The sequence below is a fragment of the Lagopus leucura genome, unplaced genomic scaffold (genome assembly GCF_019238085.1).
Source record: "Lagopus leucura isolate 7727_CA_CO unplaced genomic scaffold, USGS_WTPT01 Super-Scaffold_774, whole genome shotgun sequence".
Taxonomy (NCBI): domain Eukaryota; kingdom Metazoa; phylum Chordata; class Aves; order Galliformes; family Phasianidae; genus Lagopus; species Lagopus leucura.
The window spans coordinates 6,998,363-7,022,049 of record NW_024962258.1 but is presented as its reverse complement, the minus strand read 5'-3'; the positions used below and the strand labels follow the sequence as shown (position 1 = coordinate 7,022,049).

At 35.4% G+C, this 23,687-nt stretch overlaps 1 protein-coding gene across 1 annotated transcript in view; it reads right to left on the bottom strand.

The window, feature by feature from the left end:
- Nucleotides 1-23,687, bottom strand: part of CNTNAP4 (contactin associated protein family member 4) — a 162,292-nt gene that overhangs the window by 133,958 nt on the left and 4,647 nt on the right. Inside the window, exon 2 of the mRNA XM_042864889.1 lies at nt 21,774-21,884. Coding sequence (XP_042720823.1) covers nt 21,774-21,884 — 111 coding nt within the window. The remainder of the gene's footprint in view (nt 1-21,773; nt 21,885-23,687) is intronic.

The following is a 23,687-nucleotide window of genomic DNA, read 5'->3' as shown; positions in this document are numbered from 1 at the left end:
CATTAAATTCCCGAGTAAAGATTGAAAAGTCCCACATGACTGGCATCTGATTCTGAAAGTTATAAGTCTACCTCAGTTAGCAAGAAAATACTGAAATTTTTCTTCCTAAAAGTTGAGGAATTGAAGAAAATATTTCTGAAGGAATTTCTGGAACAAGTACATAAAGAAAAGATACCTATTAACTTATCCAATGTAAGCAGTTTTTCCTACATCAGAGTCAACGTGCAGAGCTTTCTCAATAGACATAAAAAATCGTAGAATTTTCCTGGGGCTATTGATCTAGGCAAAACAAGAGAAAAGCTGTATAAATGCTTCCATCAATCGAACACACTTCCAGGGAGTATGAGCTAATCAGCTACTTTCATGGCCTCAGATACGGAACAAGCTTAATTTTTTTAGGAAAGTCTACCCTGTTTTAATATACTCTGAACCTCAGTATCAATGATGGAAACAATTACTGCTTTTGATGTCAATAATAAACTACATTTAATTTTTCACTTGTCACAGTATTTAATATACAAGAATCTCATATTTCAAAATAGTAGCAGGTATTCTAAAAAACAATTTTAAATATTCTATTTAGAATATTCTAAATAACATTCTAAAAAATCTAAAAGTGATTTTAATAGTCCCTTGGAACAAGTAATATCTAGTAAGTTAAAAAAAGTTTCAATGTCATCTTTACCCATAAGCTTCTATGTTGCTAGTAGTTTTGGTGAATGAGTGAGTGAGTGAATTAGATTTTGCATCTCATTTTTAAAAGGCTTTGTAGACATTTCAACTCAGTCAGTCATTATTTATGTATTTCAAGGGAAACTTTCTCAAAGGTATCTCATTGTCTATCAGAAGGTCAATTTATTGACAGTGACTCAAAGAATTAAGAAAGCCACGATTATTTCTTCAGATTTTTCATCAGCAACATACTATAATAATCTGTGAAGAAATTGTCTGCACAAGGCAACACATTTTGTATGAGTTGGAAAACTCAAGTCTGAGTCAAATATTTATGTAACTAATATATTCTTCAGTATTCTTTGAATGCAGGACACATTTTCACTGAAGATTTTTGCAAAATATTATAAAGAAGTTATAATTGTGAGGGATAAATAGCCACTTCTACTAAGTTGCCAACTGTTCACAAGCTGCTTTGGACTCCATGACTAGTGGGGCGGGAGAATATGCGGACCCATGCCCTGGGGTAGGGAAAAAGAGAAAAGGAGGAAAGAGTTGAGAGATGGGCCTAAGAAAAAAAGAAAAAAAAAAAGGGGCAATGATCTGAGGAGAAACAAACTAATTACTAAATAATATATTGGAATGCAAGATAACATGCTATAATACAATATAATTGTATTGAAGATAACAAATCAAATAAAATTATAGAGAGTGTCCGAAAGCTGAAGGCCTTACTCTAAGCAGTTAAGGCAATATGGCTGGGAGCAGAGATGAGCCAGAAGATTAAAATAAATGTCTTGTGACCTACAAATGGTTATCTTTCCCTTTGAGCAGAAAATGGTAGCAGCACAGCAAACAGTCCTCTGTTTTTCTTCTTCTTCTGGGACAGGTACTTGAAACTGGAGCGTTAACTCTTTAATTCCCAGTACACTACATGATGTTATGATGTGGAATACTGAGAGCAGAAATCACAAAACCATGAGATACATACAAAAAAAAAAAAAAAAAAAGGATCTTTTTTTCCCCCAGTAGAAGGCTGATACTAGAATGAATATCCTTCCAGTAGATTTCTGCTAGTAAACTCTTGTTCTTCACAGTTTGTATTTCTTACCAAAAGAAAGTAATTTAGAAAGTTGTCAGTTTATTGCAAGATTTGCATAGCTATTACTGCTCACTTCTAACTGATGATCACGATGATTGTTAGCAAACTATATAACTTATTAGAAGCTAAGAAATTCACTTAGCTTGCAGGTACACCCCTTTTTGGCAGATATTATGACAACAATCCAAGGCTGAAAGTAAACCCCGACTGAATTTGGGAAATTTTTTCATTCTCAATGAAATTCATTCCTACATAAGCATTGTTGTCTTTTCCTATAGTCTAGGTTTAGGATGATGCATGAGAAGACTCTGTTGTGTGTGAAGTTGAATTTTTACTTCTTATCTTTAATTTTCTGATTTTTTTTTAATTTTGATCAGAAAAAAATTTTGTTGTTTGCATCTCATCATTTTGGATTTTGTCTGAGAGTGTAATTTTGTCTATGGTTAGAGGATGCGTAGAAAATCTCATGCACACAGAAATGTCTTATTGCCACTGTCTCTCATTAGGCTGTTCAGTTTGATAAGAATGCTGATGTAGAATCCAATATTGATGTCATTTCTAATTTCATGCACAATACTGCAGGAGCAAATACAAACCAGAGTGGATGTAGAAAGCAGGTTTTAATATTTGTTGCAAGAAGACAAAAGAATATCATAGCTAGCTCTAACACTGTTCAGAACAATTCGATAAAGCTGTGTAAATTGTTTCATCTTATATAATTTTTACATGCTCTTTACTTTTGAGTGAATTGAAACACTTATTTTCTATTTTGAGTGGTATTATACAACATGTTAATCTGCATTTGTAGCATGTAAAGCTAGGATCAATAATAATCTGTAGCTTTTTGTCTCACTACAATTTATAAGAGGGAGAGGAGGTTCTTTTACTATATGTATCCCTGACAGCGAGATTAAAACACAAAGTGTCAAAAGTTCACCCTACCAATTTATTACAAATGCTAGTTTCTTAGGCATATGGGAAAGGAAAGATGGGAGATAGAAAAGAGATAAAAGAAAGGAGCCCTTGTAGAAAGCAAGAGAGAGTGTCACCAACGTGGGTGCAGCATGGTTTGTAGTAGGTCTGTAGATCTCAAGAACTTGTCCAGTCACCACAGGGAAAGGAAGAACGCCAGGAAGCTTTTTCCCCTTGAGGAATTCTCTGTGGAAGGTTTCTTCAGAAGCTCTTCTCCAAAGTGCTTAGTTTGGCGAGGGCCTTTTATCCTGTTTATCAGGGCTCTTTCTCTTCTTTTCTCTCCATTAGTGTGACATATCCAGACCAACAGATAAGCGAGCGGGGAGTGGTGCCTTCATTGCCATGCACAAGCATTATCACCTTTTACAGTGATCAGGTCCTTCAAGCCGCACCCCTGAAAAAGACTGCTTGTCCCACTTCTACATATCTTTTTAAGCAGAACTGTAGCATAGTGACACCAATCACTTTCCCACTCCTAGAAAGGAGACACGGAGCAAACAAAAAACAACACAGTTTTGTCTTTCACGCTTTCATGGCCAAAAAATGCTGTTACACCGGGAAATGTGTTTTTACATTTGAACTTCTGCAATTCATTCTCTTTTAGAAGTGTTTATCTTTTTATAGCATTCTAGTTGCTTTCTTATAAATAACAAATATTCTGTAAGTCAACACAAATGTTTAATCTCTGCTTTGACGCAATGAAAACTATCCTGTTTTAAATATTCAAGGTGTAGTCTGCTTGCATACATTTAAATTTTGAGGGAACTTGATTTGAGAAAATCGGAAGATATTCCCTGCATAAAAAGTATTTCCCTAATTTGGTATTCCATTTATGAATCCCATGATTATCTTCATTTACGTAACCGCATGTCCTATGATACTGATCTTAGAGAATGTGTAGATTAATTTAAAAAATGTTTGTACTCATCCTTACACAGATATTTTTCAATAATTCATTTATATCTGTAGAAACATTGTTACAATCTCAGGTTAAAAAAAAATTGCATAACTCTTCGCAACACATGATATTTTATTTTTTGTCATCTTGACACAAACTTGTATGCTAAAGTATAGATACAGCAGTGTACTGTGGAATTTTCAGATAGACACTACTTAACCAATCCATTAGTGCATTTCCCTCTCATGTTTTAATATTCTAACTATTGCAAAATGAATAATCATAAACAAACAAACAAATACACAAATAAATAAGCCATATTTTTAAAGACCTTCACTATTTATCTTTAAACTGAAAGGAATTTCTGTTGTTGTGATTCCTGTACATTTCAGAATTCCTTGATTTTCATGTCAATATTCCACTAGAGAATGTGTAAACAAGTTCTTGTGATTAGGAAGTAAAACACTTCAAATTAAAAGAGTATAAAGAATATAGTCATAGTCAGTATTTTTTTAGTCATGATGACAGAGTGTAATTCCTGGAAAAAAAATTAAAAAAAATAAAAAGTATGGGAAAATACAGTTGATCTAGACAGTTAGAATATCACGATCAAGTATAATCATATCTGGCCTGATTTATAAGAGCTAGCATACAACATACTTCTTAGAAAATGCTTAAATTATGTCATAATTATTGCCAGACCAAGATTTATAATATTGCTTCATATAACTTTCGAGCATAATTTTTATTCATGAAATTCTAGCAAAGAAGAACACATGACAAGTGCAGTTCATTACGAATGTAATTTTATCAAAACAAAGCTTCCTTCTTCAACTATCTAGATTACTTTGTCCTATTTTATTCAAGAAATATTATGATGGCATTAGTCCTCATTTGTGATTTTCAGAAATATTATTATAATATTTGAGAAATTAAATCAGCCAACCTCAACAGATAAATGAGACATTCATGGACTTCATTTTTGCATCAGTTTTACATTGACTGTTGTGTAAAAAATGCAAAGCTAAGTTGTACTATTTATAAAGTTATGTTTAACTTAAAAGCTTTGTTGAAAACTGCATTTATGCATACTCAGATCCAATTTTTTCAGAGCAACACAGTTCCTTTCTTTTAATAACAGCCATCATGGAGAGAAGAACTACTATAATCATGTTATATAATATATGCAAGTAATAAATAAATCAAAGTAGTTGTGTACAGAAATTTCCATAGATTTCAGAAAAGTTTTAAAAAGCTTTGTTGAATAGAGCCATGTAGATTCTGTGGTCTACTCTGATTACAACAACTATGATTGCTTTGGAAATGCTATCCCAAAACACTGCAGAGAATATTTTAAACGAACATGCTCAAAATGTCACAACTTTCTAAAATTTGTACTATTTATTCTTCCTTGTAAGTCTAAATTTTATAAAGTAACAGTTCTTTAGCATGTGTCTGATAAATCAGAGGTTAATCTGGTATCAGGATGTAAACAAGTCAGGAATTATCCACTAGTATTTGGAATTTTAGGAATGAACCTTTGACCAGTTTACACCGTGATTTCCCATGTCATGTCACTCATGAATAATTAAAATGCCAATTAATATATTGTGTATGATCCACCTAAATTAATGCCTCTCTTTTATTGTGTTGTCCAGCAATGTGAAAAGCATATGTTGGTGATACGAAAGTTGAGGTTAGGCCTTTCTGCTAATATTTTGTTTCGTTTTGTTGCCCTGTGACAGATGGCAGCAGAAGGGCAGTCTGACAAAACAGCTTCTGACATGGGAGTATGAAGAACAAGTGTGTCACTGAATTATTCCATGTGGAAAAAAAAAGCACTTGCTGACATTAACTGACACTGAGCATTTACGGAGACCAACAAGTGAATTTAAATGTGGGATTTGTTTTCCAGTATTGGCAACAGCGACTGCAGCTCACCTCCACTGTAGTAGATGTTTGGGAGAACTGTGAGAAGGCTCTTGTACAACACTGATAAAAATGTGCAGATGATTGTGGTGACTGTTTTAAAAAAAGAAAAAAGTGTTCTGTAGATGAGAATTTGCTCTATCAGTGTTTCTATGCTATTTTTTGTGGTTTTCATGGAAATAAATTAGAGATATTACTTTCATAGCAACTTAGAACATGATGAAATGCAAGCAAGAAATGTAAATATAAAGTCACTAACTATTTTTGCTTCATTTATGTCTACATATATGAAACTGCTAATTTCCCATTGCAATCTGTCTGACAGTACTTTCACAGTTCTGTTGTCTAAGCGCAACATTCATACGGCAGCTTAACTAACATATCCTCATATTGAATTAAAAGCTAAGACTGTATATTTATTTCGTATTTCTGAGGGTTTTGATGGCTGTCTTGTCTCAAAAGTTTTACAGGCATACAGGAAAAATCCATAATTGGGTGGCTTCCTTGCATATGACTATGTTTGTTAGTTTTATGGATGTGTATATATATATGTTGTATATATAAAAAATACACCTATCATATGAATCTACTTCAAGAATTCCATGAAATACATAGAGCTAAAAATTCAAGAATATGTATTTTAATAACCATATATTTTATATAATTCAAGTAATAAATACTATTATTTACTACTACAATAAATATCTGAAAAATATATGCTTAAATACCATACACTGTAATATTATTTATGTATTAATAAATATACAATATATCTCTTATATATATAAATAAAATATATATAAATAACAATACTGAATGAATTTATGAAGAATAAATTTAATTTATACTTCTAGATAGTCTGAAATTCTTTTGTCATGAGTCAAGGAAAATTTGTATTAAAACTTTCCAAAAAACAAGAATTTTTGAGAGTTATTAATATGTGACTGCCATGTAAATAAATAAATAAAAATGTTCTATTTTTCAGAATAAATAATATTCAGAGTAGTATGACTTTTTGTAGCAAGGAAAAATAAAATAGTAATAATAAAAAGTGTTGAATTTGCTTTTGTAAACTGCTAATATAGAATGAATTTGTGTTATTCTAAAGTTAGTAAACTGAATACAAAACTGCATTATTCTTTTATTGAACATCTTAAAATTTATAAGAATACTTGTGTATTCTTATCTCAAGAATTTCTAGTTTAGTCTGTAGGAAAAAAAGACAAGTGGTATGTTTGGTTTTGCTATTATTATTCAGTAGCTGAGAGTCTCTTCTGAGCCATCAGAGAGCTGAGAGATCTAATAGTTAAAGTTCCACTTCTTAATACTGATTCCTTGGGTATTTCAATGCCAGTATGTTCATTTTTGTTTACCAGATAGGATGATATTCATAAGTTCTTTGTGTGGGCCACCTATCAACAGTAGACCTGATATTAGTCGACAGTTAATGAAGCCTTTTACAGAAAGATTTCAGCTCTGATCCTTAGTTGTCAAGTCAATGCCTGCTAGCTATATTCTCTTACTATTCTACTAAGTCACAGGGAATGGAATAGATATGGAACTGCATTTCAAATTCACTAATCTGTAAAAAATGCCAGAACAATTACTTCATAGGAAATCTTGGAAGTGTGGTTTATTATTATCAGTTACTTTCAATTTCAATTCCCTATTTCAGATTTACAAACAGACTGAAATTTTCTGATGCTGTTTTCAGATTTATTTTTTCTATTTCCTTAATTATTACTTTTTTTCTTCTTCTTCTTTTTTTTTTTTTTTTTTTTTTTTTTTAAACCTGGGAAACATCCTTAGCAATTCTGAGATTTAGACAAGGATTTTTCAAGTTATTTGATCATTAATATGTGGGCTTTTGTCTTCCCTTATAAACTCCCACATTTGGATGACTTTGTAAGAAAAGCTTAATGCAAGACAGGTAAGGGGTATGCCTGCATTGCTCCAATGAAGAACTGGTGCCGCTGAGATATATGGGATATGAAATTATTAAATGTAAAATTCAATCTAGGTAAACTGGGAGATGGATTAAATGCTAGAAGGAAATCTGTAACCCTGTAAGCCAAACTGCTTTAGGAAGTGGTAAATTACAGAGATAAGCTTGTCCTTGCCTCCTCTGATCTTAAAAATTTTGGAAGGATGTTATGCTTTTATGAGTATTCTATACAGTGACATCATGTGGCAGGCTGTTGGTGCATTGTGGAGCTGTACCTCCTGGTCCCATGCTCTTTAGTGGTCTCATGTGAGTTCCAACTCTTCAAGAGGAACTACTATTCCCAAGAGCCTCTAGTGTTCCCTATATATCCCAATTCCAGGTAACAGGGATGCATGGTGCTTCCATGTTCCTGCAGCACAACAAGCAGCATGGTCAGAACTTCCTTCTCTCCAATTTTACTTGATCTATTAATTGTTAACTCTTTTTTGTAATGATTGTCTTGCATTGTTTTACCATTTATAGTAAATTTGTTATCTCTCCTTATCTTAGTTGGGTTTTTTCTCTTTTCCCTTTCATGCTTAAAATCATGAGTGAAATGAGTGAAGACATACTGCCAGAAAAAAAAAAAAAAGAAAAAAAAATCATCTTCTGTAAACTCAAATTTTGAAATTTGGAAAATTCTTGTCTACCACTATGTATGTCTTCCCAAAGCTGCTTCAGATCCTGACACTAGGCCAAATATACCAGCATTCACACTGAAATTCCAAATTTTCATGTGCCATGTATATAATCCATGTATAAAATAATAATTTAGAGATACCTAATCAGAATATAAATAGAGACAAGTACTAAAGTAGCTGGAAAAAAAAAAAAAAAAGAAAAAAGAAAAAGAGGAAAAAAAGAAGAAAAACAAAAAAGGAAGAAAAAAAAAAAGGAAAAGATTTTTTAAAGATTTTTTTGTTGCACCTCCAAATAACAGATGAAGTGGATTTTATTGTTTTATTATTATTATTTTCCTCTCTTCAGGAAATGAAAAACAGTAAAATCGCCTCATTGATTTCTTTATTTGTTTATCACTTGTATATCTATCAATAAATATTAAATGATAGAAAGTCTTTTCCATACCTGTCTAGACTAAAAACAATCCCTAGAGGAAGTACAGTCAACAGTGTAATGAGTTGTGAAAATATGATTTTAATGAGTCATTTGTTTCTTGCCTGAGATATTTTTTATGGCTACTCTTGTAAGCTTATCAATTTCAAAGTTGACTTTTTTATTAAATGGAGACAGCTAGCCTTCTGCAGTCAATTAGCAGTTAGCCTTGTGATATATACAGAAGCTACTTAATAAGAAACTGTGATTTCCCTGCAAAATATAGGGACAGAGAGGGATAACACTAAGTCATAAAAGCAGTTCAGGCTAATAAAAAAAATACTTTTCTATTATCAGTCTTACACTTAAATATGGCTACAGTGCTCAAGAGCAAATGCAGAAATCAGAATGTACCAGAAAACATAGCACTTAAATACTTATAAATACATGAAGCTTGGTTGATCATTAAAAATCAATGGTAAAATTCAAATATAACCTGATTTACTGCATTTTAGATTATGTGTGTACACGTAACTAATGCTCAAAGATTTCACTGAACTTTCCAATGAATATTTGCAACTTGGCAAATGGAAATGCATTTATGTATATGACATGGATTTGTTAAACTTCATAAATCTAAGTCAGAATGCTTACATTTTAATAACACAATCTACTTTATCCATAGAACGTATTACCATTACACAGACATTTGAAAAAATTGTAAAGACATACAAGTTTCATTTACTTAGTCTGAAGATCTCAGTTGAAGTCATAATGAAGAAGGAACTAAGAATATTTTTAAATCTATGCCTTAACTGAAATCCACTCTGATGAATGACTTTGTTTATGTGCAAGTTTATGTGGCCAGATAATATACATGTCAGGGTCCTGAAGGAACACACTGATTGTGAAAAATCCTTGATTTAATGCTTTCTGTCACAAGGTCCCCCACTCTTGCCAACTACCCCTGTGAGTCATGATCCAGATACAGATAAGCTAGGGATCTCTCTTATCTCCCCAGCTAGACTGTGTCAGTTGACTTGCCTAACATGGGGCAAGGTTTCCTAATCTTGAAAGAATCCCTTAATAAATGTACTTAGGAGGCTAAGAACTCCCAGGGAAAGGAACATAAAATCTGCACTTGCTAGATTTTTCTCTCATTTTTAACCATATTAACAAAGCTCCAAAAAGGGCAAGTCAATGTCTTGTTTTCATAGAATCATAGAATCACAGAATCACAAGGGTGGAAAGGACCCACAAGATCATCTAGTCCAATCATCTTCTCATTACCATTGCTACCACAGTTTAAACCATATCTCATAGCTCCTCATCTAGGAACTTCTTGAACACTGCCAGGGACGGAGACTCCACCACCTCCCTGGGCAGGCCATTTCAGTGCCTGACCACTCTATGAGAGAAAAAGTTTTTCCTCATGTCTAACCTACACCTCCTCTGGTACAACTTGCAGCCATTTCCCCGGGTCCTGTTTGTTTCCTGGGAGAAGAAGCCAAACCCCTCCTCACCACAACCTCCTTTCAGGAAATTGTAGAGTGCAATGAGGTCTCCCCTGAGCCTCCTCTTCTCCAGACTAAATAATCCCAGCTCCCTCAGACACTCCTCATAAGATCTGTACTCCAGACCCCTCACCAAGTTTGTTGCCCTTCTCTGGACACATTCCAGGGCCTCAGTGTCTTTCTTGTAGTGAGGAGCCCAAAACAAAACACAATACTCGAGGTGCAGCCTCACAACTCTGAGGTGTACACAGCTGAGTAACAGGGAATGATTGCCTCCCTGCTCCTGCTCGCCACACTATTTCTAATGTGGGCCAGGATGGCATTGGCCCTCTGGGCCACCTGGGCACACTGTCAGCTCCTGTTCAGCCAGCCAACATCAACCAACACCCCAGGTCCCTTTCCTCTTCACAGACACCCAACCACTCAGTCCCAAGCTCATAGCGTTGCATGGGGTTATTGTGGCCAAAGTGCAGGATCCAGCACTTGACCTTGTTGAACCTCATCCCATTCACTTCAGCCCAGTGATCCATCTAATCTAGATCCTTCTGAAGGGCCTCCCTACCCTCAGACAGATCAGCACCATTTCTCTGCTTGGTGTCATCTGCAAACTTACTGAGGGTACACTCAATCCCCTCATCTAGGTAATCAGTAAGGATATTAAACAATATGGGCCCTAGTACCGACCCCTGGGGGACACTTGAAACGGGTAGCCAGCTGGACTTAACTCCATTAACCACTACCTGCTGGGCATGGCCCTCTAGCCAGTTTCTTACCCAAAGAAGGGTATACCTGTCCAGGCCACAGACAGACAGTTTTCCCAGAAGAATACTGTGAGAAACTGTGTCAAAGGCTTTCCTGAAGTGTAGGTAGGCTACATCTACAGCCTTTCCCCCATCTACCAGTCTGGTCACCCAGTCATAGAAGGAGATGAGGTTGGTCAAGCACGATCTGCCTTTCATGAACCTGTGCTGGCTGGGCCTGATCCCCTGGACACCACGCACATGCCATGTGATTTCACCCAAGATGATTTGCTCCATAACTTTCCCTGGTACTGAGAGGTCAGGGTGATAGGCCTGTAGTTCCCCGGATCCTCCTTACAGCTCTTCTTATATTTTATTTTACAGAAGACCCCTGTGGGACCTTGACTGAGCGCAGAAAGGCTGACTGCTGACATTAATCATTTGTGTTTTGTGACAGAAAAATTGAAGACTTCACCATGCTAGAATTCTGAATTCTTGATTACATTATGTATTTTTGTTGCAATAGTATTATGTTTTGTTGTGGGTATTGGGTTGTTGTGGGTGCTGGTGATTATTTAAATCCTTAGATCTTTTAAACTTTATAGTCGAGTTAATACCAATTGGATTTTCTCAGGTCATTCTCACTCATCAGCACCTGCTCTACAGTTATACCGTTCCTTTTGATCTCTTATTTAACCCCTTTTTGGACCTGGTTATGATTTGCATGTAACTCCTACATGGTGTTTCCAACTTCCTAGCAAACTGGGAAATTATCCAAGATACCAAGCTAATATCTATCCGAAAACCACCATAAAACCCTTTGAAACATTATGTTACTGATGTCTTTCAGAGTCAGAGAACTGACTGCAACACCAGTCCAGGAGTTCCATCCAAAACATGGTTGTTGGAAGCTGTCTAAGTTTTGATAAGAGATGAATATGTTTCCAGGATTAACACTCTTATGGTTTATTTTGTGGGGTATCCTACACACACTATCCTCTGAAAGACCTACAGACTATAATAATACTTGAACTTGTCAAATTTGTATATGTAGTTCTCAACAACTGAACAGCTTTGGAGATGATCAAATGGAAAATTCTATTCATATTTAATCTTGGAGCAACATGCAGTGTTGCAGTATGGTAATAGTAATACCTTCGCTCCGCCTAAATAGTGTGTTCATTTCTGCTAATCACTGGACAAAGAATTTCTTTGATATTACAAAACATATTTGACGGTCCTGGCAAGACACTAAATCATCTTTGAAAAAGTTATATGGCAAGTCCATGTATTGTCAAAATGGATTAGGTATGCTTTTGGTGAATTAAACTGAAGCTGAGAAATTTGACAGTAATTTGACACTCCACTGAGTTTTGTCAAGCAGGTATTCCCCTTATTACAGCATTTGGTACATGGGGGATCACTCCACTAACATGCACACCAACATGGAGAGACTGCATATTTAAAGGTATAGCATATATATGTTCATTACATTCCAAGGACACGTGCAGAAATTCCAAGAAATAACTAATGTCTCTGGTGGTCATTGGATGCATGAATGGATGCTCTCCAAAGGGAATTGGATAATCCTGAAAAATGGGCCCAAAAGAACCTAATGAGGTTGAACAAGGTCAAATGCAAATGCTGAACATGAGTTGAGACAGACTGAGAGAGGAACTCATTGAGAACAGCTCTGTGGAGAAAGACCTGGAAGTTCTGGTGGAAAAAAAGCTAGACATGAACCAGGAGTATCCACTTGCAGCTTGGTAGGCCAACAATATCCTTGGCTGCATCAAAAGAGGGCAGCCTTGCGAGAGAGAGATATTTGTACCTTCTATCCTCTACCTTTGTGAGGCCACGCCTGGAATACTATATCTCAGTTTGGTGTTCCAAGCATAAGACGTGGAGCTATTGGAGTGAGCCCAGAGGAGGAGGGAGCTAGGATTATTTGGCTTGGAGAAAGAAAGTCCATCAGGGAGACTAAATTGCAACCATTCACTATCTGAAGGAATCTTATAAAAAAGATTGAGATTTTTTTACATGGTCTGACAGTATTAAGACAATGGTGAATAGTTTCACATTTGCGTCAGATTTTAGTTGGAAATTTTTTTCTCAGAATGTTGTGATGCACTGGAACATAATTCCCAGAGAAGCTGTGAATGTCATATTTCTGGAGGAGATTAAGGCCAAATTGGTTGGGGCCCTGAGCAACCAATAGCAACCCTATGGAATAGAAGGCTGACACTGGATGATCTTTACAGTCTCTTTCAATCAAAGCCATTTTATTATCTTATGATTCTAGAATTCTAAGATGTACTTTAATTTTGTTCTACATTTTCAAAATTTGATTAGCTATCCTTGTGTAGTGTATACGTCTGCTACTGATATTCAATTCTGCAAATATTTGGTTACACTTGGGAAGTTTTTAAATGAGCTCCAAATTTCATGAAGCAATTAACTGGTCGTGATATTTATGGAAATTTTAAATTCATTTTTCATTTTTTCCTTCAAAGGTGAGAAACAATAAGTAAGAACATTCAGGTTAAGACTTTGCGGAATACCTACCTGCTCATAAATTTTTTGGCTGCAGAAAATATCTAAAGACTCTTTCATCCTCCAAATAATAAGAATGGGAATTAGATTTATTGCTATTTATTGATTCCTAACTGACCTCAATTTTTAGGAATTTAAAATATTGAAGATTGTATTATTGCACTTATAAAATAATTACTTATTTTAAATGAGAAAAAAATGAAGTAGCAGGCAAACAAGTTTCTAAAAATGCTACACTTTTAAAGAAAGAGGAAAATATCATACAATGTGCTACTGAAATGTGCTACTGATTCAATCTCATTCATTCATTTTTACCTCACACAATTTTACTAATTTACCTACCCCAATTTCCATTTAATTGGCTAGAGAATAAGAAGGAAAAACAGCATATTTTAATTAAATTATCAATTAACACTTTTGTTTGCACATTAATAGCCCTGTTAGTGGAGCTACTTGACCTTTTCATGTTGATTTCAGTTTCCAGGAGAAGCTAAATGCCTAATTGCACTGCAGATTAATAAATACAGAAAATAAAGTTCAATACTTATCTTTAAACTTAGCTGTTGGAGTATGCCCATAGTAGTTTTGTGTGATGCTTGGCAATTCAGTGACAGGTAACAAAATTAATTTCAGCATTTTCTGAAAATTACTTTGTGGATGTTCCTGAATCCTTATAAATATTCATGAAAGCACAATGCTTGGTAAATAATTTAAATACCTGCAAATATTTTATGCTACTTTTTTACTCTACTTAGGAGTAATTTACTGCCTTCTTTTTCCCATACACTCTTTTACAATATGAAAATCATAATAAACAAAAATAATTTAAAAATTACTTTAGGCAACAATGAAATCTGTTACTTCAGATTCTGTCCTCATTGAAGATGCTGTGAACTTGATGATTTCTTTAACTTTTGTAGTGCAGTTATACAGTGCGGCATGTCCGCTTTGCTGCGGAGACTAGCTTTCAGGGCAGGAAATACTGCACTGGGCAAGGGATCTGAAGCAAAAAAGGCCAAAAAAAAGCTCCTTTAAAGGCATACTTTTCTTTTTTTTTTCTTTTTGAAACCGGCAACAGTGCTGTGCTTGTGCTAGGGGGTGGTAGCTTGTGGGCAGGGTGCTAAGCATCCAGGTTGAGGCTGGCACTGCCCATCTTTGACCTTGACACTTGACACTTGGTGACAATCTTTAAATAGTCTCAGGGACAGAGGCACAGGGCACACTGGGTTATTGCTGTCCAATGAGAACAGGGAGGGTAAAGGAGCTCAGGAGGATGAAGGAAGCAGGTGGTGATCAGTGGGACAGAGAAGGGCTTGGGGATGTTACTTGTAGGAAATGGCAGGGATAAGCCTGTAGGATGTTCTGGGAACTCCTCAAAAGAGGCAATGTTGCTCACACCCGATCTGAAACCTTCTCGTGTCCCTCTAGGAAGCAGTGGGGGAAAACTTCAGAATTATTTTGGAGGTCTGAAAGTCCCTCTAGAAAGGTAGTGTGGCAGACAGCCCAACTGAAGTGCCTTTACACTAAAGCACGCAGCATGGGAAATAAACATGGGAACTGGAAACCGTGATGTGCTTGGAAAATTATGATCTGGTTGCTATCACCGAAATATGGTGGGATGAATCCCATGATTGGAATAATCTGATTGAAGGCTACAGGTAGGAAGGGAGGGGCAGTTTCTCTCTATGTTAGGAAGTAGATAGACTGCAAAGAGCTGTGTCTGAGTAACAGCCATGAGCAGGTTGAAAGCTTATGACTGAAAACCAGGGATTGATCCAGTAAAGGACATCTAGTGGTTGGGGTCTGCTACAGGCTACCAGATCAGGGGGAGCCTGTTGAAAAAGCCTTCTTGTTTCAACTGCAGGAGTTTGTGCTTATGGGCTCTTGTCCTATGGGGTTTTCAACCACCCAGATATTTTCTGGGATAGTGGCATGGCGGTTGGCAGATAATCCAGGAGATTCCTGGAGTCTGTTGAGGGTAGCTTCCTGATCCAGGTGTTAGACAGACTGACCCAAGGTGAAGCCTCACTAGACCTGGTGCTCACCAGTGTGCAGGAAAGCATTACAGAGGTTAAGATTGGAGGCAGCCAGGGCTGCAGTGATCATGCCCTGGTAGTGTTTGTGATCCACAGGAATGCAAGCCTGGCAAAAATTAGAGTCAGTGCCCTAAACTTCCAGCTGCTCAAGGAAGTGTCGGGTGGTATCTCCTGGGAAAGTGTCATTGAGGGCATAGGAACAGAACAGAACTGGCAATTCTTCAGGGACACCCTTCTGAGAGCACAAGAGCTCTCCATCTCACAGCAGAAGAAACTGAGCAGAGGAGGTGGGCGACTGGCATGGCTGAGAAAGGACCTTAAGCAGCTTAAACTGAGGGAAAAGAGGGAAATGTACAGGACGTGGAAGCAGGGTTGCGTAGCCCGGGAAGAATATAGAGATGCTGACCACATGTGCAGAAATAAGATTAGGGAAGCCAGGGCACAGATGGAGTTGAATTTGGCAACGGATGTGAAAAATTTAAAAAAAAGGGGGTCTACAGGTACATAAGTAGAAGACAGACCAATGAGAGTGTTCTCCCTCTGATAAAGGAGGACAAAGAACTGGCTTCCTCAGACATGGAAAAAGCTGAGGTGCTCAGTAAGTTCTTTGCCTCAGTCTCCTCTGGTGGTCAGGCTCGTCCCCATGTCTGCCAGAACCCTGAAGCTCTAGATGTGGGTGATAGGAGTGGTTTTCATCTCACTAAGAGATGAGAAAGATGAGATGAGTAAGAGTGAAACAAATCCAAGATCTCCTCATGAAACTGAATGTATGTAAGTCCATGGGGCTGGATGATATCCATCCTAGTGTTCTGAGAGAGATGGCTGATGTGGTTGCTGAGCCTCTCCTGCCATGTTTGAAAAATCATGGCTGTCCAGTATAGTCCCCAGTGACTGGAAAAAGGAAACAATTACTCTCATTTTCAAGAAAGGGAGAAAGGATGACGCGGAGAACTACAGGCCTGTGAGACTCACCTCTATGCCTGGAAAGATCATAGAACAGATCCTCTCGGTTTCGATGTTAAGGCACATATGAGATGAAGAGGTGATTCGAGACAGCCAACTTAGCCTCACACATGGAAGATCTTGCCTGACCAATCCGGTGGCTTTATATGATAGAGTGATGGCATTGGTAGACAGAGGAAGGGTGGTGACATGGTCCCTCATCACATCCTTTTCTCTAAATTGGAGAGGTATGGATTTGAAGGATGGACAGTTAAGTCGATTAAGAATTGGTTGGCTGGTTGTAGCCAAAGGGTTGTGATCAGTGGTGTCCCTCAGGGGTACAACATCTTTATCAATGACATAAACGATGGAACTGAGTGCAACCTCAGGAGGTTTGCAGATGAGAGCAAGCTGAGCAATACAGTCAATACACTGGAGGGAAGGGAAGCCATCTAGAGGAACCTGGACAGGCTGGAGAAGTGGGCCCAAGAAAAGGCCAAGTGGAAGGTGTTTTACTTGGACCGGGGCAATCCCAGGTATTTACGCAGATGGGGGGAAGAACTCCTTGAGAGCAGCCCTGCAGAGAAGGACTTGGAGGTCCTGGTGGATGAGAAGCTGGACATGAGCCAACAGTGTGTGCCTAAAACCTGTAAACAGCATTTGCAGCCTGGAAGGCCAAATATAGCCTGGCTGCATTAAAAGAGGAGTGGCCAGCAGGGAGAGAGGGTAGACCTCATTGTGGCCTTCCAGTATTTGAAGGGAGCATGTAAACAGGAAGGGGAGTGGCTGTTTACATAGGTGAATAGTGATAGGATAAGGGTGAATGGTTTTAAACCAAGACAGGGGAGATTTAGGTTAGATATTAGGTGGAAGTTCTTCCACTCAGAGGGTGGTGATGTTTTGGAACAGGTTGCCAAAGGAGGTTGAGGATGCCGCACCCCTGGAGGCATTCAAGGCCAGGCTGGCTCTGGGCAGCCTGGTCTAGTTGGTGACCCTGCCCATGGCAGAGGTGTTGAAACTAGATGATTGTTGCGGTTCTTTTCAACCCAGGTTATTCTATGGTCTATAATTCTGTGTTACATGGAGTCATATGACTACAGAAGTTAACTTTATGTAATTTAAAACAAGTGTTAATAACATCTTTTATAGGAAGAGTGAAACTATTCAATGGTATTTAAACCAATTTAGTTATTATTTTAATATATCAAGTAATATAATAATTAATATTCCACAATATCTACCTCAAAGCTAGATGATACTTTCTCAGGACTTTCAATAACAGAATAGTGTGCATCTTCTGATTTTTTGTGCATTAGTGCAGGAATTGCTTATTTTAGTCAGTTTAAAATTTAAGATTCAGATTGTCATTTTTGTTTTTTTCAACATATCTGCTGAAATCAGGCTAGTTGTAAAAATCTAAGCCACAGTTTAGCATAATCAATTTAGTTTTGTTATTGTTATTAAAGAACAAGCATTAAAGTATACCGTTAGTATTACCTTCATATTAGATTCTTTCGTTCAAGCTTCCTTTTCTTATTGCTTATAATACAGCAAAGTACCAGATTTAATAATTTGTTTTGCATACTAATGAAATTGAGGTAATTAATTCATTTTAATTACCTTTCAGTAACTATTTTAGCTGCTATCCCATTTTTGAAGTTGTCTGCTCTTTTATTTTAATTTTCAGTGTTGACTTTTGCATTTAAAATTATTTCTTAATAAAAAAAAAATCATTTGCTTGCAATCAGCTTTTTCCTAATTATATGAGAAATTTTGGTTTTTCAAACTACTGATACGTATATTTTATTTGCCAATTTTGATCTCCCCAGTGCAAGTTATTCAAAAGTGATTGAACTTTACTGTTTGAAAAAAAGGGGGCCTAAATTTAATCTTAATTTTCAGTAAAATTGTAGACTGAATATTAATGAAAAGAAAAAAAAGGCTTCCTCCTACTTCAGGGAAAAAAATGTCTTCAAGTCAGACATTTTATTTTCATTTGATAAATTCTAAACCACAATAAGTCAGTGGGGAATGGCAATCATAGCCAAATCTCTACCCAGCTCATTTAGTTGCCAAGATAGGCAATATACTTGTCAGACATAAATCTTCTGAATATAAGCTATAAAAAAGTACAAGATTATTAATTCACATGCAACCTAAGTTCTTGGATGAAGGGCCTAAACAATATGTATCTTCCACTGATCTCAGAGGAATAATGAATGAAAGAATTTCATGTACTTAAAACAAATTATAGTGTAATACTTGTCATTCTGCTGTTAAAAACAGTTTACAGCAACACTGATCTCAATAATGAGACAACCTTCTCCCTTTTTGTCAGTAGTTTCTTCCAAAAACTGTCATTGGTAAATAATATTTCAAGAAAACTTCTGTATTTGCAGACTGAACATGAAAATTCACTATGAAAATTGCTGGCAAAATTTGTGCAGATAGATTATATATCCCAGGGTAAATGCTGGTACTCAAGGTTTCAGTTACTAGTGATAACAGGCGTGCTCTGAGTACTGACCGTTATTTGGATGCCTAGCTTGTACCTATAAAGAAGAGTGTGATTCAAAGAAGAGTATGTTTCATCTATTGTAGGAGAAAACAAGACAAATAAACATAAAACATACAACTTTAAATAATTCTATTTCTGCTTGTCTTATTCAAGACTTTTGTAAATCTGAGAGCTTAACCACATAATTCTGCATTTAATTGTGATGGCTCAACTCTAAGTAATCGGTGTATAAACACTGTGATTTTTTCCTGTCTGAATTGTACTCAATTTTCTCTAAATTTGGAAACTTAAGAACTAATTATAATATTGAACTAGGGTAATCTGATTGTCTAAACTGAATGTTAGATCATAAAAATCAGTTCTGACCACTTATTAACTTTGTCTGAAGTAATTATATGTTTTTATTCAAAGTCATCTATTACCTTACACTAAAGGCAATTCCATCTGCAATTAAGTTATCAATTACAATATATTTTAAAACTATGACAGTATGCCTTTGCTTCTATGACATTACTGACATTCTATCAATCTCAGTCATATTCTCTTACAATAGATCTCTCTTGTGGTCTAAATTTAAAAGTCATTTTTTGTGTGACTAAACCTGTTCTTTACTAAATTTATATATATAATGACTTGCTATGTTCTACCCAAATATAACTTTCATGTACATACACCACCAAACACAGTCAGATTTTACTTTGAAAATTCACGAAAATAATTAAATATATACTCAGTAGAAAAAGTAATCCCTTCAAGTACAGAGTGTCTACCCTTAATTCAAAAATAAAATGAGAGTTGGGAGTATTCCTTTAAGATTAATTTTTTGAAGACTGAAGAAATTTTTGATCTCACCCTACTGACACAATTCTACTGAATTATCTCTATCTGAACCAAAAGATACCTAACCAGAAAGTATAGCTGTGTTACTGTGACAAGAAAATGCTTGAAAATGCCACATGATTAAAACATTCTGATCTATACCCTGTTGAATACTGTGACTCTGAGATACATTGGAAAAAAAAGAAGACAGAGACAGACTAAGTAATCTTATAAGCAACTCGCTGCTTTGCATCTGGATAAGATGGAAGGAAGTAAAGGTGAAACTAAGAGCATTTTTTAATATTTGCATGCGTTAGGGTGTAATGTGAAAGAAAAGACAACTCTAAAATAATTATATGTTAACACGGTACAAAGAACTTCACAGTACATGAAAAGAGTCAAATGTGAAAAAGATTTCACATATGCATTTTAAAAATTCCAATGTACAGTTTAGTGAGAAGTCAGATGTTGGGTAAAATTTTTGGAGCATATGTTACTTCAAATTAAGATAATTCAATTTACAGTACCGGTACAGATATATTTAACATCACAACTTCATTCAAAACAGAAGTTCACATTTAAAAAATTTTACACTGGTGTAATGAAATAGGATTTTTCTTCATTATCAAGTTTCTATCCAACAGTATACAGCAAATATTCAAGTAAATAATGGAAACACAAGATTGGAAATGTTTTTATCAGTGCAAAGCATTGTTATAATTTAAGGTATTTACATGTTTATCAACTTTATATAGGTACAAAACAGATATGTATGTGGGTTACAAGATTTGTTTGAAATGTTCTGAAGTCCCACTGCAGTTCTCATTGTCTGAACAGTCTCTTCCTTTGTTCCCTCATTAAACAGAACCAATGTTTCCAGCAGCTTCTTCTTAGAAAGGCCAGAATAGTTGTTCTAGACCTTTCGCTTTTGTTCTTATTTACTGATAGGTGGAAAGTTGAGCTTCATGATTTCCTTAAATTAGTCTACACTCTGAATCAAAGCTTCCAAACATCAGATAAAAATTATTTGAAATGATAACACATGCTCTTTTATATCTAAACTGTTTAATTTCAACCTGGAGGCTAGATGTTTAGTCACAATTCTAAAACAAAATATTATTTTTAGGTATATCAGAAAAGGCTTTTTTATTTGTTTTGTTTTCCTTTTCTTTTCCTTTCTTTTCTTTTTTGGCCAATAACACATACTGTAATGCAGATCCATATGGATCTTCTATGATAAATGCTCAAGGTTTAAGGTTTTCAGTTGCATAACAGCTACATAAACAAACAGGCAAAAAATAATGCTGTCAAATTTTAAGAGCTTTTAACAAAAGAAGAAAGTGTTCCAAAGCTGATCAAAATTATGGAAAATTTTATTTAATTACTAAATCAAATAAAATTAGAAGTGGTAGTGAGCTTTCAGAATATGAATGTAATAAAAATGATCACTTAACAGTCAAGTTTCCTTCTCTTTATAGAAAATAGAGTAACCAGGATTTAAAATTTCAAGGGGAAAAAAAAGAAGAGAGAAGCACTTTTTCTGACTATTTAGTTGTGTTTTCTAACTGTAATCTACATTTTCCCATATGTCCTTACAGAGTTTCATACAATGACACTTGTGTCTTTGCATTTCCTCAAATTATAACAACAAAATTAATTTAAAACGTTATTTGTGGAATAGGCACAAATATATGCCCAGTGCTATCTACTGTTGATGCTGCTGGAAAATCACATGAGGTTCTTAGATTCAGTCAGGAAGAATCCTTTACAGTGAAATCACAAAAACCTTCTCACTTGGCAGGTATAATTTTACCACAAAGAAAACCAATTTTCTGTAGAAATGTGAATTATTTGAGATTGTTTTATGTTTTCATTCTTCTTTAAAATAAGAAATGTGTCTTTCTAGCCCCAATAACTCAGAATATGTCCAATATACCTAATTTCAGCATTGTGCAGAGGTAAGAAAGAGCTTTAAAGAATTCATTTAAAAGAAAAAAAAGGAAAGAATAAAGGCATGAATCAATCAATAAAATGCACTCACCTTCTCTTCGATTAAGCTTTGCAAATCCAGGGCTGTGACTGCTAGACAGCTCTGATGAGCTGCTAAATGATGACTGAGGCAAATTAGACAGCAACTGATCATCACAATTATCTGTCAGTGAAAAAAAAAGTTCTCATTAATGCAATAATTACCCATTTATTCAAATCAAAAGGAAATAGAACTCTAGTAAAATATCTGAGTTAAATCCGAGTTAATTCTTCCAAGAGAAGAACATCTCAAAATATCTTCCATTGCTCTAGTATATGTAAACATGCCTGAAGTCATTGCAGCACTTGTTTTTATCCATGAGGCCATCAGGGTATAACTTTCTGTGTTCTTCAACTGGCTGTACATTTCTAAGCTAACTCCTGAGATATACCTATAGCCAGTTCACAGCTCCCTCACTATCATGTGTATGGGTATATACTGACAACTTTAGCCCTGCTTTTATTTGAAAAGCATGAAGTTACAAACCCAACACATGCTCTTTACTTTTTTTTAGACATGAAATGAAAAACAAAAATCATCTCTTAAATTTTAAGCATTGTAAGAATGTCTAAAGACAAAATTTATCTTGTTTTTCTAATGTTTTGCACTTGGTGAAGATCCAGCACAAAATCATTATTGTACAGTTATTAACATGCAAGTCATAACCCCATACAGAAGGACACCTGATTGTTTCAGGAAAAAGAAGACTTCAGTGCAGCATAAAATCAATGGTGCATAAAGAAGAAGATGCTAATCAATGATATGAATGTCAAATGCCTCTTCAGCTCAATTACTATATGGGCCATGCATTCATTCTTCATTTAAATTTGCAAAATACAAATTTGTAATCAATTTCTGTTCTAGTTTCAGCTGAAAGAAGACTAAATTTAAAGCACTAGAAGTGTAAACAAGTCTTTCTGTAGCTGTACTATGCTGTCATCTCTTGATTATAAAATGCAGGGAAATTATGTAAACTATTTGTTTTTATGAAATAGTTATTTTCAGTACAAACATTGTCTGGATGCAACTGTTAAGTGACAACTCAGAGGTGAGTACCTCTACAAAGTTTCCTGTTTGTCTACCAAATTCTCTCTATAAAAATCAAGAATATGAATTAAAACATATTTTCCTGATTCAGAGATAACTGAGTCTTTCTACTGAATAATTACGGATATATATGTGTTAGCACAATTCCTTTCACACAAGTGTCTCCATGGACTTTTAAAATACTTTCAAATCTATTATTTTTTCAAACTGGCTCATTTATTTCTGTAAGCAAAATTCTTTCTAAAGAGGAGGCATGATACTAACCATGACTGCTGTGGTTAGAAGTTCTCCCAAATCTAATCAGTAATATCGAGTTTCAACAAGGAAAAGACAACATGGTCTTGGTAAGGATGAAATATCACCCTTCTAACAAAGTTAGGATGATGAACTCATATAAAAGAAACAAGTAAAATGTGTTTCCTGATCTAGCCTTCAATAACTGAAACTGCAAAATTTCATAACTACTATATAATCTCTAGAGGTGAGCTCATTTTTCACCTCATTATCCACAGATTAGAGTTCTAATGGGAAAGAGGTTGTGATGCTTGGGAGAAATTGTCTTACTGGTAAGCACAAAAGGAAAATAAGAGCAAGATTTAATTTTAGAATCAAATATATTGTAATGATGAATCTTAGAAAAACATGTTATTAGTGAAATATTTCTTTATAGGCTAACAAAGAGGCCTATATAAAAGAGGAAATGTATAATGCTACTGTATTTCACAGAGAGAACTACTTACATAGGTGTTTCTAAGGAGAATATCAAGAGACACTGAAATCTTTTCCTGTCAAAATCTATATTTTGAAACTTTAACGAGATGAAAATTAACAAGAGAAAACAGCAATTTCCCATTCACATCTCCGCATATGATCTGGAAT